The sequence below is a fragment of the Rhamphochromis longiceps genome, linkage group LG3, assembly GCF_057381845.1.
Source record: "Rhamphochromis longiceps isolate RC_006_pf linkage group LG3, R_longiceps_female_GT1.1, whole genome shotgun sequence".
In the NCBI taxonomy this organism is placed as follows: domain Eukaryota; kingdom Metazoa; phylum Chordata; class Actinopteri; order Cichliformes; family Cichlidae; genus Rhamphochromis; species Rhamphochromis longiceps.
This window is the reverse complement of record NC_140559.1, coordinates 6,219,315-6,232,933: the sequence shown is the minus strand read 5'-3', so window position 1 is coordinate 6,232,933 and position 13,619 is coordinate 6,219,315. Positions and strand designations below refer to the sequence as shown.

General features: G+C 43.9%; 2 protein-coding genes across 5 annotated transcripts in view; both read right to left on the bottom strand.

Moving 5' to 3' along the window:
• Positions 1–13,619, bottom strand: part of LOC146672662 (uncharacterized) — a 31,938-nt gene that overhangs the window by 15,427 nt on the left and 2,892 nt on the right. Inside the window, exon 1 of one of the 4 annotated variants that reach the window (XM_085388222.1) lies at positions 1,410–1,563. The exons of the other annotated variants lie outside the window; for them this stretch is intronic. The gene's annotated coding sequence lies outside the window, so the exon portion shown is untranslated. Of the gene's footprint in view, positions 1–1,409; positions 1,564–13,619 lie in introns of those variants that run through there. 4 annotated transcript variants of the gene reach the window in all.
• On the bottom strand, positions 6,334–8,326 carry LOC146672663 (uncharacterized). Its single transcript, XM_085388242.1, has one exon. It carries the CDS (start codon positions 7,792–7,794, stop codon positions 6,343–6,345), a length of 1,452 nt encoding a protein of 483 aa, XP_085244368.1. The 5' UTR covers positions 7,795–8,326; the 3' UTR covers positions 6,334–6,342.

Sequence of the window (13,619 nt, the reverse complement as noted above, 5' to 3'; positions counted from 1 at the left end):
CTGAGCAACCCGTCACCATTTTGAGACATGTGCCTGACCCTCTGGTAGCATCTCTCCCGTCCGGACGTTGTAATGCTCTGACTGTTGAATTGTATGGAAATAAATGATTGTTGATTGAGCATTGATACACCGAGTATTGTCCCTCCTTCAGCCCAAAGATTCAAAGAATTGGGAGATTTCAACAAGAGAGAGAGAGAGACAATAACAGCTACCAAACAGTCGTCATAATTCGTCACACAATGAGAAAAGGACAAATCAACAAGTAACAATGACTAATTAATATTAAAATCTGTAACATAATGTATTGTTTGGAGTTTAGTCTGACTGGTTCAGGATGACCTGCCATTATCCAATCACACGTCTGCTTACCTGCATCTTTTCTCTTTTTTCTAACCTGAGCACCTGATGGCTTTGAACTTTTGTTGTCCATCTTCCATTGGTTTGAATTTTGCGCTCCAGTACAAACACAAATCCCCCAACCCGAGGATCAGCACAATTAACCTAACAGACCTACACCTTAGTTCACAGATTCACTTTGTCTAAGGTTGATTTCTGGGATTTCACACAACCCAGGATTCAGATCGTGAATCCATGATGGGCTTGGATTTACATCATTATAAATGAAATGTACTCTACTTGGAAGCAGCCGGCCCCGCCCCTTTTGACGGGTTGTGTGAGACTTTAAATCATCAAACTGTAAATTATAAATTTAAATTGTTATTGATCCTTTACCCCGAGTCCTAAAGTGTAGATTTATTTTCTTACTCTTCTTATATTTATTGTTTGTTTACTTGCACCGCTGTAACTGCAGCCTCGTCGTCTCGTCTCTCTATATGCTGGACTGTCTGTAGCGGAGATGACAATAAAGTTTACTTTGACTTCAGCAGCGCGCAGGCGCACCGAGGGCTCTCGCGCTCACTTTATAGAATTTAGAAAAAACATCGGTGCAGATTATAAGTCTGTATCATAATATCTGTTTGTTGTGTTGTTTTTATTTTGTTTTGCGAGTTGGTTATTAGATGCCGCTCCAGCCAGCCAGACTCCCCGCCGCCCTGCCCTCTCCTCCCTGTGCCGCCAGCAGCAGGCGCACCTCGCAAACGGAGGGCGCCCTTACTCCCAGCAAATGGCTGATAGAAAACCGATCGGTGCCTACGAATTTCCCAATATGCGCTGGCATGACGTCGGGGAAGCATGGGTACGACCGATTATTTTATTTTTTTTCTTGCCAATGCCCGTGATGCCCCCCCCCACCACGATGCATTCTATTGGTTTGCACACTTACACACACCCAGCTGTGGTTTCCTGTTTTGCTGGACTCTGGAGAGCCCCGCCTTTAACGCTCTTCTCTCACAGAGAGCAACAGAAAACTTGGAAAAACTCCAGATTGACTGAACTCAGTTCAAAGTTACCTTGACACCTTTAGATGTGAGAGGTAGTGATGGTCCGCTTGAAGCTGACGCTCCGGTGCGTGTGTCAGAAAGATCAACGCGCTGCTTCAGAAGCACCGTGTCGAGGCTTGATTCGTTTGGCCAGAGTCACGTGATCAGTGACGTCTGAAGCTTCGTTTAGAACGTACCTTTTTTTAAATCGAACTTTATTGAAACACAATGAGTATACAACATACAAACAGATGAAGTTTACAAAAGAACAGAACATGAACATACAGAACCAGGAGTAAAAAAATTATGATATGAGTAGGCGAAAAAAATCAACATATTGTAACGTGCAGTGGAGATGAAGCCAGCCGCGGAGGTGTGCAGGTGGATAGCGAATGAGCAACAGCTTCTGACTTTCCAAAAAGTACTCATTTATTTACAATATCAAAAATAAAAGTGTTACCTCTACCACACATTACTAAAGAGCACACTAGTCCGCGTACACACGGGAGCATCCATTACAGGAGGAGTGCGAAGAAGAACAAAAAGGGGGTGACACCAGTCGTGAGACAGGAGGCGCCGCCATGTGGTGATACACTGCATTACAATAGCAACTGTTACATAGTCCCCCCCTGGTGAGAAAAAGGCTGTCCTCAGCCGTACACAGCTGAAAAAGCACACACCACACCTAACAGTACCCTATACATAGAGGTTACAGCTAAGATTGGTGCACACACACAGGGCAAAAGACCATTTAAAAATGAAATTGGTGAAAATAAGATGAATATGTACAGTGGAAAATCAGTTTTCTTAGTTTTTTTCACTTTTTTCTTTTGTTCTTTTTTTTTTTCCTAAGTAAATGCCAAGAATGAACCTTAACGCACGAAAGAGCCATAAAACTGGATTAAGTAGAGCAAACAAAAACATCTACATATCATGACTCAAAGTAGCAATGCAACAAGACAGCATCAAACAGGTTTAACCAAAACATTTCACTTCAGATCAAGCCTGGTTGTGTGAAAATCATTAGTCCATCTTTTGTTGCTCCAGCCAGACGTAACTCTGGGGCAACGTCTGGGCCTGAGATTGTAATGTCCACCAGCAGCTGGGTGCTGGACAGATCTGGGTGAAACACTCTCTGGAACAGCGCCCACACCAGAAGAAGAGTCAATGTCCGGTAAATCAAAGGGGAATGGCTCAGAGTCAATGTCAGTGTCTGCAGGGGGGCCAGGGTGGGCCTGAGAGTCAGAGTTCAGACCCTCTGCGGTCTCTCTCTCAGCAGGCAATGAAACAGAATGTTCTTTGGAAGTGAGAGAGTCCCAGGTATGGAACGGTTGCATGTTCACAACATGATAAACACCTGCATCCACACCGGAGTCCACCCAAGTGAGCCTGTAATTAACATCACTGAGTCTCTGAGATACACACAATGGTCCCTGAAACAGTGGTGCAAGTTTAGCAGTAAAGTTAGACTGAGCGTCTGACCTGGGGTGCGTCTTAACTCTCACAAGGTCACCAACACGAAACGTGGCATGTCGATGTCTGAAGTCTAGGGATGGGTATTGATAAGATTTTAACGATTCCGATTCCATTTTCGATTCTGTTTAACGATTCGATTCTTTATCGATTCTCTTATCGATTCTTTTTTTATTTTTTAAAAAGGAGAACACTAAGGTCGATTAGCTTAGAACTTTGTTTTATATCTTCTCTTTGAACAAGATAGAAATTTAGGAGTGACATGGCCTTACAAACCCAACAGTGAGATCTTAAGAGATCCAGCCTACGGCTCTTCAATGGGGTGTCACAGGGTCCCCAGGAAAAAAAATTGTAAATGTAAAATAATAAAATAAATATTCTTCTGTAGCAATAACAAAGTATAACATAAATTGTTCTGTGGCAATTACACAAGAATATCCAGTAATGTCCCTGCCTACAATTAAACACATTCACTTACCAAAAATCGGGGGCATCTGCTGTGGCAAATGGGTTCAAGCCTTTGACCACAAACTTAGACACTGCTCGGTGACATTCGTCTATCCTGGCCTGAAAGGAGACGCTACCGGTAGACTGCAGCGAGAACTGCCAGCGAGCGCTAGCCAGACTCTGTCTGTCTCTCTCATCATGGTCACCTACATGTACAGTAATGGCAGGTCTTGTAATAAGGCAGATCGCGCTAACATAATATGCACTGTTAGTTGATTATTTACCTGCCGCATTAACGGGAGAGGACGTGCAAACGTTACCGCTGCTGCTGGGTTGAGAGTCACGAGTCCGGAGCGGAATTAAAAACACGTGTCATCGCGTGTTTTGTGAGCAAATGCTTTTGCATATTCGTAGTGTTTCCTCCCTTAAATGCAATATCTACTTTGCAAGTTGCCCTGTTGTCATCGGTTCTCATAAAGTATAATCAAACTTTTGAGCGTTTGAGCCGCTTAGGCGCCGTGTTTCCTGCCAGGTAAATGACACTCCGCAATGTGGTGACGTCATTCGGGGCGACTGGAATCGATAAGGGAATCGTTTGCAAAAATGGCAAACGATTCCAAGGAATTGAAACAGTGGGAACCGGTTCTCAACAAGAACCGGTTTTCGATACCCATCCCTACTCAAGTCATAGTAATGTTTTTGTCTGTCATGGCTATAGTCCAAAGCTGCTTTGGCGTGGTCGTGAGCTTCCTGCAGGGAGGCTCTCAGAGTCTCAGGGTAAGGCACACCCGGTTCATCAACACCTGCTGTAGAAGGCTGAGTGATAAGGTCAAGCGGGGTGTCTAACTCACGACCATAAAGCATCATGGCAGGAGTCATACCTGTACTGTCATGGGGGGCGGTGCGCAGAGCAAAGCAAATCTGAGGGAGAAACTTGTCCCATGATGTGTGCTTATCACCTACATAAGCGCGGATTGCAGTTTTCAGAGTCCGGTTGACGCGTTCAGTAGCATTTGTCTGAGGGTGATATGCCGTAGTGAGTCTGTGCACCGAGCCTAAGGCAGAAACAACATGTTCAAAAAGCTCACTCACAAAAGGAGACCCTCTGTCAGAAATGAGGTAAGTGGGTGTACCATGCCTAGCAAAAATGTCAGTGACGAATTTACCAGCTGCTACCTGAGATGTAGCTTCTTTGACAGCACTGGCTTCAACCCATTTAGTCAAATAGTCAACAAACATGATTAAATAAGCATTACCAGTGGGGGTGCGGGGAAGTGGCCCAACAAAATCCACACCCACATACTCCCAGGGTTTCTGGGGGACAATGGGAACCATAAGACCGGCTGCTTTTTTCTGACTTGGCTTGGTGAGTTGGCACACTGAGCATGAAATCACATAGCGTTTCACATCAGCTGCCATTTTGGGCCAGAAAAACCTAAAACGCAGTCTAGCCAATGTCTTAGAAACACCCAAGTGACCTGCTGTGGGGTGGTCATGGTAATAGTCCAGCAAGGTGCCTCTCATGGAAGTAGGGGCAAACCGTTTCAGCTCTTTCAAAGGGTGCAAAGCACATGTGGACTTGGGTTCTCTGTGATACAAAAGAGAGTCATACACAACATACTGTAACAAGGTGGCATTGTCCGAGCTGTTCAGAGAGTCTGCTTCAATGTCTCTGAGGAGTGGACCTGTGACATGATCGTCTAACTGCAGCTGCCTCAATTGTGAACGGTCAGCCAGAATGACGGGGGGCAGAGTACGAATGTCCAGGCTGCCCATAACAGCATGATCTGGTAAAAGATCAGTCGGCCTGTCACAGGTCAGAGGCAAAGGGTTGCGTGACAGTGCGTCAGGAACTTTGTTCTGTGCACCAGGTTTGTGCACTATTGTGAAATCAAAGTCCTGCAAACGAAGTGACCAGCGGGCGAGTCGGCCCGTTGGGTTTTGACGAGACATGAGCCACCTGAGACTGTTGTGGTCAGTGAAGATAGTAACATGAACACCTTCAACATATGGGCGGAAGTGTTCCAGAGCCCATATCACAGCGAGGCACTCCTTCTCTGAAGTGCAGTAGGGGAGTTCAGCTTTGTGAAGGGAGCGACTAGCAAAAGCCACAACATACTCACGACCCTTGTCATCCTTTTGCATCAACACTGCCCCAAGACCAATGTCACATGCATCGGCGTGAATGGAAAAGGGATGGTTGAAGTCTGGAAATGACAGGATCGGGGCTGATGTGACATGATCCTTCAAAGTGTCCATGGCCCTTCGACAGCTGTCGTCCCAGTGGAAAGCATTGTCTTTTCTGGTGATGGCGTGAAGAGGTTCAGCATGGCGGGCATAATTCTGAATGAAGCGTCGATAATAGCCAGTCAAGCCAAGGAACTGACGGACGTGTTTCACTGAGGTTGGGGTATCAAACTCCTTAACCGCCTTTACTTTGTCCGGATCGGGCTTAACACCTAATGATGTGATGCGGTACCCGAGAAAGGTGAATTCATCGAGGCAGAATTGGCACTTTTTGAGCTTCAATGACAAGCCAGCAGCCTGGAGTCTGCCCAGCACCTCCTCAAGATCCACTAAGTGCTGTTCAAAGGTAGGTGAGGCGATAACAATGTCATCCAGGTAGACTGCGCACATTTTGCAAATGAGGCCAGCAAGCACAGAGTTCATGAGTCTCTGAAAAGTTGCAGGTGCGTTGCAGAGCCCAAAGGGCAGCACCCGAAACTGGAAGAGACCGCAGTGAGAGATGAAGGCAGTTTTAGGCTTCGAGTCCTCTGCTACAGCAACCTGCCAATAGCCTCGCGCTAAGTCCAATGTCGAGACAAACTTTCCTCTTGCCAGAAAGTCCAAAGACTCATCTACACGAGGCAGGGGATAAGAGTCTTTTCGGGTAACTTGATTGAGCCCTCGAAAGTCCACACAAAACCTTGGTTCCGTGGCCGCTCTATTTACAATGACTACAGGAGCTGCCCAAGGGCTTGTGGAAAGTTCAATGATGTTGTCCTTCAACATTTGTTGCACTTGTTCTTCAATCACACGTTTCTTAGCAGGTGACGTGCGATAGGGTGGGAGATTGACAGGTGTTGCATTGCCAGTCTATGGTGTGCTCAGTGAGAGCCGTTCGACCAAGTTGACCATCAAACAAGGAGCTAAACTTGCTGAGCAGATTTAGTAAAGCATCCTTGTTCTCTGAGAGACTTGCTTCAGACAGTTTGGCTGTTAAGTCTGAGCGAACCAAGTCCAAAGACATCAGTGTTCCAGGTGAATGTGAGTAATCATTTTGAAGGTCCTCTTCATTGTCTGCGAGTGGGCAGGGGATGTCCTCAATGTAGACTGTTCTAGTGGGAATGTGAATAGAAACAGAAGCTCTTGCCATAAAATCCATTCCCAGAATGAAAGGAGAGGACAAATCTGGTATTATGGCAAAACGCTGGTAAAAGTTCTTGTTCATGAATGCAATATTGAGCCAAATAACACCAACAGGGATACAGGGAGCATTATTGGCGAGGTTAACTGCAGGACCATTCCACTCACTTGTGTTTCTAGGGTAAGAGTCATTTACTTGAATGAGATCTGTTCGTACAGCCGAGAGGGAAGCACCTGTGTCGAGGGTAGCATCCACAGATGAAGCATTGAAGTTCACTTTCGTTCTTAGTGGGGTATTCCAGTGGACTTGTGAAAAATTGTCTTCCAAGTGTCCAAGACTGTGTCCACCCTGTAGTGAATCGGGCGTGTGAGGCTCCGTTAGTAACTGGGGGAAGGTTGGCCTCTGTGAAATGTCCCCCCCCCCCCCCCCCCCGCCGTAGTTTCCCGACTGCCTGTATTGTGGCTGGGATGTGGTGCTGCTTAATTCCACCTTTTCATGGCCAGGGTCAGAGGGGCCAGGTGCTGGCAATGGCTGGACTGGGCCATGCCTAGCGGTGTTCGAGGCTCGTTGTGGCAAATGAGGTTGGGTGTTACAGTTTGGGCAGGTGCGTGTAGTGAACCCTGGCTGAGAGCATTTGAAGCAGTAAGGTTCAGGCTTATAGTTGTCTTTGCTACATAAAGCAGGCTGTGGTCTTTGTGGTCCAAGCACTGAGTGAAGCTCATGAGCGCGTAGCAGCAGGTCCATTACAGAAGTGACATTAGCGCCATACAGGGCAACTCTGTATTTTTCGAGAGCATGTTTACTAATTAGGTCAATTCTGTCTTTTTCAGGTGGGGGGCTCTTCAGTTTGTCAAACTCACTCAACATGTGGGCGACAAAGGTTGGGAGCGGCTCGTCCTGAGCCTGAACACGATCCAAAATTCCTCTCAGGATGCGTTCTTGGTTGTCGGAGGGCAGAAAAACTGTCTTAAACAGTTGACAGAATTGAGCCCATGATGTGATGTGGGAGCTCAGTGCCTTGAACCATTTCCAGTAGGGGTGCAACGATACACAAAATTCACGGTTCGGTTCGGTTCGATACTTTGGTGTCACGGTTCGATATTTTTTCGATACAAAAAAAATGTTCATGCCTTTTTAATTTGTCATTTATTAAAATTATAAATATATATTTTAACACAAAAGTACAGTTTTTAAATTTAACCCTAACCCTTGTGCGTGTTGTTTTTTAGCTCGTCATATTGCAGCCACAGAAATTCTTTTGTCCATGAAACCATAAAGCTGCACTTTCTTTTTGCCTTATAGTCTGATTTGTCATAACTTCTCCGTTTTGTGGTAAGCTTTTCTTTGGCTGTCACTTCTTCACCCTGACCTGTCTTATTTGGCTCAGCAGAACTAAAATATATATCTGTCTGTGAAGGTTCTCAATCATCCAGGTCATCGTAGTGAAATATATATCCTGCCGCACTCACATAAGCTCAGCGATTCTCTGCGCGATCAACCTCTCACATGTTTAAGCTGCGGGAGATTTCACTTGTCATGTTTGCATAGTAAGCTAACAATTAATAAGACGATGTCAGAGGAATTGGTGCACAAATTATCATCACTCACAGATCAGTGCTGTCGCTCTCTATACACAGTTCGCGCGATTGCAAAGTGAAAGCAAAAAAACAAGCGCAAATTCAAACACGATTTCAATATGTCACATATTGACAGTGGCTCACCCAATGACATAATTACCCAGCTACATTTCTGAAAGAATGCAAAAGCATTGACATATATTTTTCCTTCCTACAATAGCCCGACAGGCAGGGCAGAGATAGCCCCGGGACGTCGGGCTAGCGATATTGCGAGCCCTGTATCTGATTGAGGAATCACTCATCTTTGGAAAAGAGAGTTTATTACAGAGAAATGTCTCTTTCCAAAATAAAAGCTATACTATCCGCTTCTTCTGGGCTATATTCTCAGCAGCATATTAAACATATCAGGTCTCCATAAGGAGAATCCTGTGCTAACAGCTGTCTAAATGACTCGGCTAAAGTTTGTAGCATGCATGCTTGTTGTTTTTGTCTTTGCACTAGGATGATGTCGGTGTAAATGTGCAGTCATATTCGTTGTGTTCCCACTAGTGCTTTCAGGTTAATCTCGTTGAAATAACCTTAACGCCACAACACGGCAAATCTCCGTTAACGAGCTACCCTATACAGAGGGGCTAGACGGCCAACACGTTAACGAGCTAACTGCGCTAACACACTAGCTCCCACCCATGTAATTGAGCATTGCATGGCACATCCAACATACTGTTTTACTTTAGTCCATGACTCGCTTACCTTCAGGGTCATACGTCACATGAAAACCAAAATAATTCCAAACGCCAGATCTGAATGAGGGTGGGGAGGTCCACTTCTGTCTTGCTAGCTTGCCCTGCGCTCTTCCTTCTGACCATGCTGTCTGTGTTGAGTGCTCAGTGAATCTGCGTTCGACTACTCCGCCTAGGCTGCACTCTCGAGCCTAGGCGGAGTAGTCAAATGCAGATTCACTGAGCGCTCAACACAGACGGCATCGTCAGAAGGAAAGTTGATAAAATAAATTACAAATTTTGTATTGTTCTTTTTTTTTCCTCCCCTTTGGTTTTCTTTCTTTCTCTCCCCCTCTTTCTTTCATTCTTTCCCCCTGTCCTATCCCACAGTCATGTCTGTCCCGTTTGCAACTGAAAATAAAGTAAATTCATAATTATAATAAAGGTCAATCAAATGGACCAATATGATGATCCACTTAAAATAAATCCTCTTGGCATCTTTCTTGGCCTCAAGACAACAATTCTGATGGCTATAGATCCAAACGGGACACAAAAAAAAAAAAAAAAAAAAAAAATTGAAAAAAATTGAAAAAAATTGTATTGTTCGATACATATGCGTACCGAACCGAAAGCACTGTATCGAACGGTTCAATATCGATACGAATATCGTTGCACCCCTAATTTCCAGGGCTCTTTTGCAAGAAAGTGTGGCAGTTCATTTAGCAATTGCCCATCAGTTAGGTTCAATGAGGCTTTGTATATGCCAACTGCATTTAACCAGTCCTCAGGTTGCACTTTTCCGTCCCCAGCATACACAGGAGGCTCCAGCTTTGCGTGATGTAAAGCTGCCGCAATCACTCTGGAAGTGCTGCTGACTTCAACTGAGTGAGATGGGAGGAAAGGATTTGTAGGTTGAAATGGGTTGCTGGGCAGGAACGGATTGGTACTGTTGGTGGGTTCAGTTTTGTCCATCACATGAACATGAGGTGTCGATGTGGCCATTGGGAAAACAGGAGACTGTGGGACTGCAGGAGGGGGAGAGTTCCCCGTTGTGAGTTGGTCCCACGGCCTTAGTAAACTCTGCTGTATGTTCAGTGAGTCACGTAAACAATCACTAAGCTTATTCACCTCAGTTCTTAACTCCACCACTTGTTGGCTAAGGCTAGGAGTCACATTTTCAACTATCTGGCACATAGGTAACGAGGTAAGTTCCATGTCTGAGTCAGAGTCGTCTGGGCAGTGTGCCATTGCGATTTCAAAAAAATTAAGCCGCTCCAGGGCACAGCGCAGTTATTGATATAGCAGTAAAAGAGTCAGTTAGGTCAGACTAGAAAGACAAAACTGCAAAAATGCGTTCAAGATTAAATTGAGAAAAACCACATATAAAATTTCGCCCAACAACTGAAATTAGACTGGAGTGATCAGAACCATGTTATTACAATAGCATGTCTGCAACACTAGAGCTCAATGCAAGATTAGTTTTAAGTCGTTTCGTTATACTGAGCCGAAGACCAGCACCAACGGTTGTAGTCGGCCAAGCTATCACTTACATGTGCTACAGTCAGTCTCAGCAGAGGGAAAGGGGAATGAAAAGCCAGCAGAAATGTTCATGTCCAGGCTCTCCACAGAAGAATGAATCCTTAGAAGACGAAACCAACAACAAATAACAAATCCACGGAGTCCATTCGCGTCGCGGAGTCAGCTTCTCTCTTTTTCTTTCTCCCAAGCGGAGCAGCGGCACATCACGGTATCCAGAAATTAGTCGGGTCCAACCTGAGCTGAGGCTGCGGCCATGGCTGGAGAAAACGTCCGAGCGTCCGCAAAACTGGGGGGATTTCCGAGACAGTTCACGTGCTAGAAGAGAAGAATCCTCGGCGGGATGCAAAAATCGTCTGAAGTCCAAGGGGAAAAAGTTCGGGCGCCAGTTGTAACGTGCAGTGGAGATGAAGCCAGCCGCAGTGTGCAGGTGGATAGCGAATGAGCAACAGCTTCTGACTTTCCAAAAAGTACTCATTTATTTACAATATCAAAAATAAAAGTGCTACCTCTACCACACATTACTAAAGAGCACACTAGTCCGCGTACACACGGGAGCATCCATTACAGGAGGAGTGCGAAGAAGAACAAAAAGGGGGTGACACCAGTCGTGAGACAGGAGGCGCCGCCATGTGGTGGTACACTGCATTACAATAGCAACTGTTACAATATAAATATTGTTCTGAGAGGCTTTTTGTTGGTTGAGTCTGAAATTGATTGTATGTACAATTCATATCCTTATAAAAAGGCAGAAATATGGTGTTTTATTAATAAACTTACATTTATGGATATAAAATAGCTAAAAGTATTAACAAATATTTTATAAAAAAAAACATTTATCATTCTTCCTGGGGAACTTAAAGAAAAAGAATAAAACATTTTCCATCGTAAAGAAAACTCCCTTAAAATATGGACAATAACAAAACTGCTAAATTCTTCCAGAATCTCTGTGTAGAGGAACCAAAAGAGATGTGCCACAGTTTCTGGATGATCCCCACAGAAAGTTCAATTAGTATTTATGTCTCTTTTAAATGTTACCATATAGTGACTGGCTGGGTCACATTTATGAAGAATTTTATATGAGATTTCCTTCACCTTGTTCACAATTAGATATTTATGGGATCATCCAGACTGTCTTCCAGGTGATATCTGGAACATGTCGGTTCCAGTAAGATATTCTATATATGGGAGAGACATGATATCTTCTTGGAATAAACTACGTATTCTCTTATTGCTGTTACCAAGTTCCTGTGAAAAGCAGATTTTTCCCACTGCTGACTCAGCTGGATCAGGGAGAGTGACTGAGGCAGATATTGAGCTGTCAGTGTTTTTATATAACATTAAAGTCCCTGAGGGTATGGCACCAAGCACCATTGAGAATTCCCCAACACTGTTTGACAAGTTTGACGAGCATCTTGACCTTTGGTCTTTGGATATTAACAGACCTGGATATGTGACTTCTTGTTTAACAGAAATGTTACAGAGAGCATTTGCAGTGCAGCCTTTAATTGCTAGTAATTCACATTTTTTTAGATTTCGACATAAAGCAGATGCCTCAGAGAAATCACTAATAACACTAAGGGCTGGACGGATTTGATTTGCATTCTTCAAGAAGAGTGTGGTGTCATCAGCTAGCTGGCTGATGATGAGCTCCTTATCAGCTGTGCTGATTCCTTGTATAACAGGTCAAATCTCGGGGTGGAGTCTTAATCATTTTAATTGAGCTATTGCCATTTGTGTACAAGGTTTTGATAGCTTTACAGAAAAATGCCAAATTTTTCCAAAGAGTGGAAAATAAATTGATGTTCAATTGTATCAAAAGCCTTTTAAAAATCCAGGAAGAGAATGAAGCTATAGTCAGATACCAAATCAGAGTAATCAAGTAGATCTAAAACCAGTCTCATGTTCTTAGAAAGGTGTCTGTTTCTCATAAAGCCTGATTGTGTCTCATCCATAATTGTGTCCAAGAACTCTTTCATTCTGTTAGCAAGTACTAAAGCCATAATCTCATAGTCATCATTGAGCAGACAGATGGGTCTCCAATTATCAATAAGAAGTAAGTCTTTGTTTGGCTTTGGAATAAGTGTTATGAGACCCTGAGTAAGAGTAGGAGGGAGGATGTTATTCTCTACACTTCCTATGAAAAGCTGCAGTAAGAACGGAGCCAGGAGATTAGAAAATGATTCATAAAACTCTGCAGTTAAACCATCTGTGCCGGGAGATTTGTTGGCCTTAAGTGCAGAAATAGGATTACAAACGTCCTCCACAGTCAGAGGGCTGTCACAGTGACTTCTATCTTCCACAACAATAGTTTTTAGGTTTTTAATATTATTGAGAAACAGCGTTGAGACATATATATATATATATATTCTACTTTTCTAAATGATTGACTATTTCAATGGAGAACCTAAATGACACGGACCCGTGTTTGTTATTACATATCTCTATTTTGAATGTGACAAGTCTATCATTGCCTGTTATTCATAGGTATTAACAGAGTTTTTGGCCTTTTTTTCCTCTATAACAGTTAATTGACTCTTTACAGTGGCCTGCTATGGTTAATAATAACATGTTCAGTCATGAGTGAAATCAAAGCTTTTCTTCACTTTAGCATTTAACATTCCCAACAATATAATGTGATACCTTAATTAAAACACAGCTAATAAAACACAATTTTCTTAATGCAAACATCAGTGACTCAACATTAGCAACCAAAGGGTTCAGTCTGCAGCTCACACTCATGTGAAGCTACAGCCTCCCCCTTTAGTCTCTGTCATCCTTCTGCTCCTGCACAAACAAAGCAAGACAAAACCTCCACCCTTCTTCTACAGGCTGGGTGAATTGTTGTGGACATTCACTAATCCTAAAGTCGGCACCGTTTTTGTCTCAGTATCAAGTCAGTTAAATTTTTAGTCGTCAGTCCGTCACAGTCCAGTCACATGCATACATCCACACACATTCATACCAGATATTGCTGATAATGGAGTCTGACACGCAGCCTATTCGAGCCTCCATCACCAGCAAGATGACGTCATCATTTTAAAGGAAAACAGCTCCTTGTTTTTGGACTGGATTGACTCGCTGCAATCCTTTTAGGCTCAGGACTTCTCATGTGATCAAT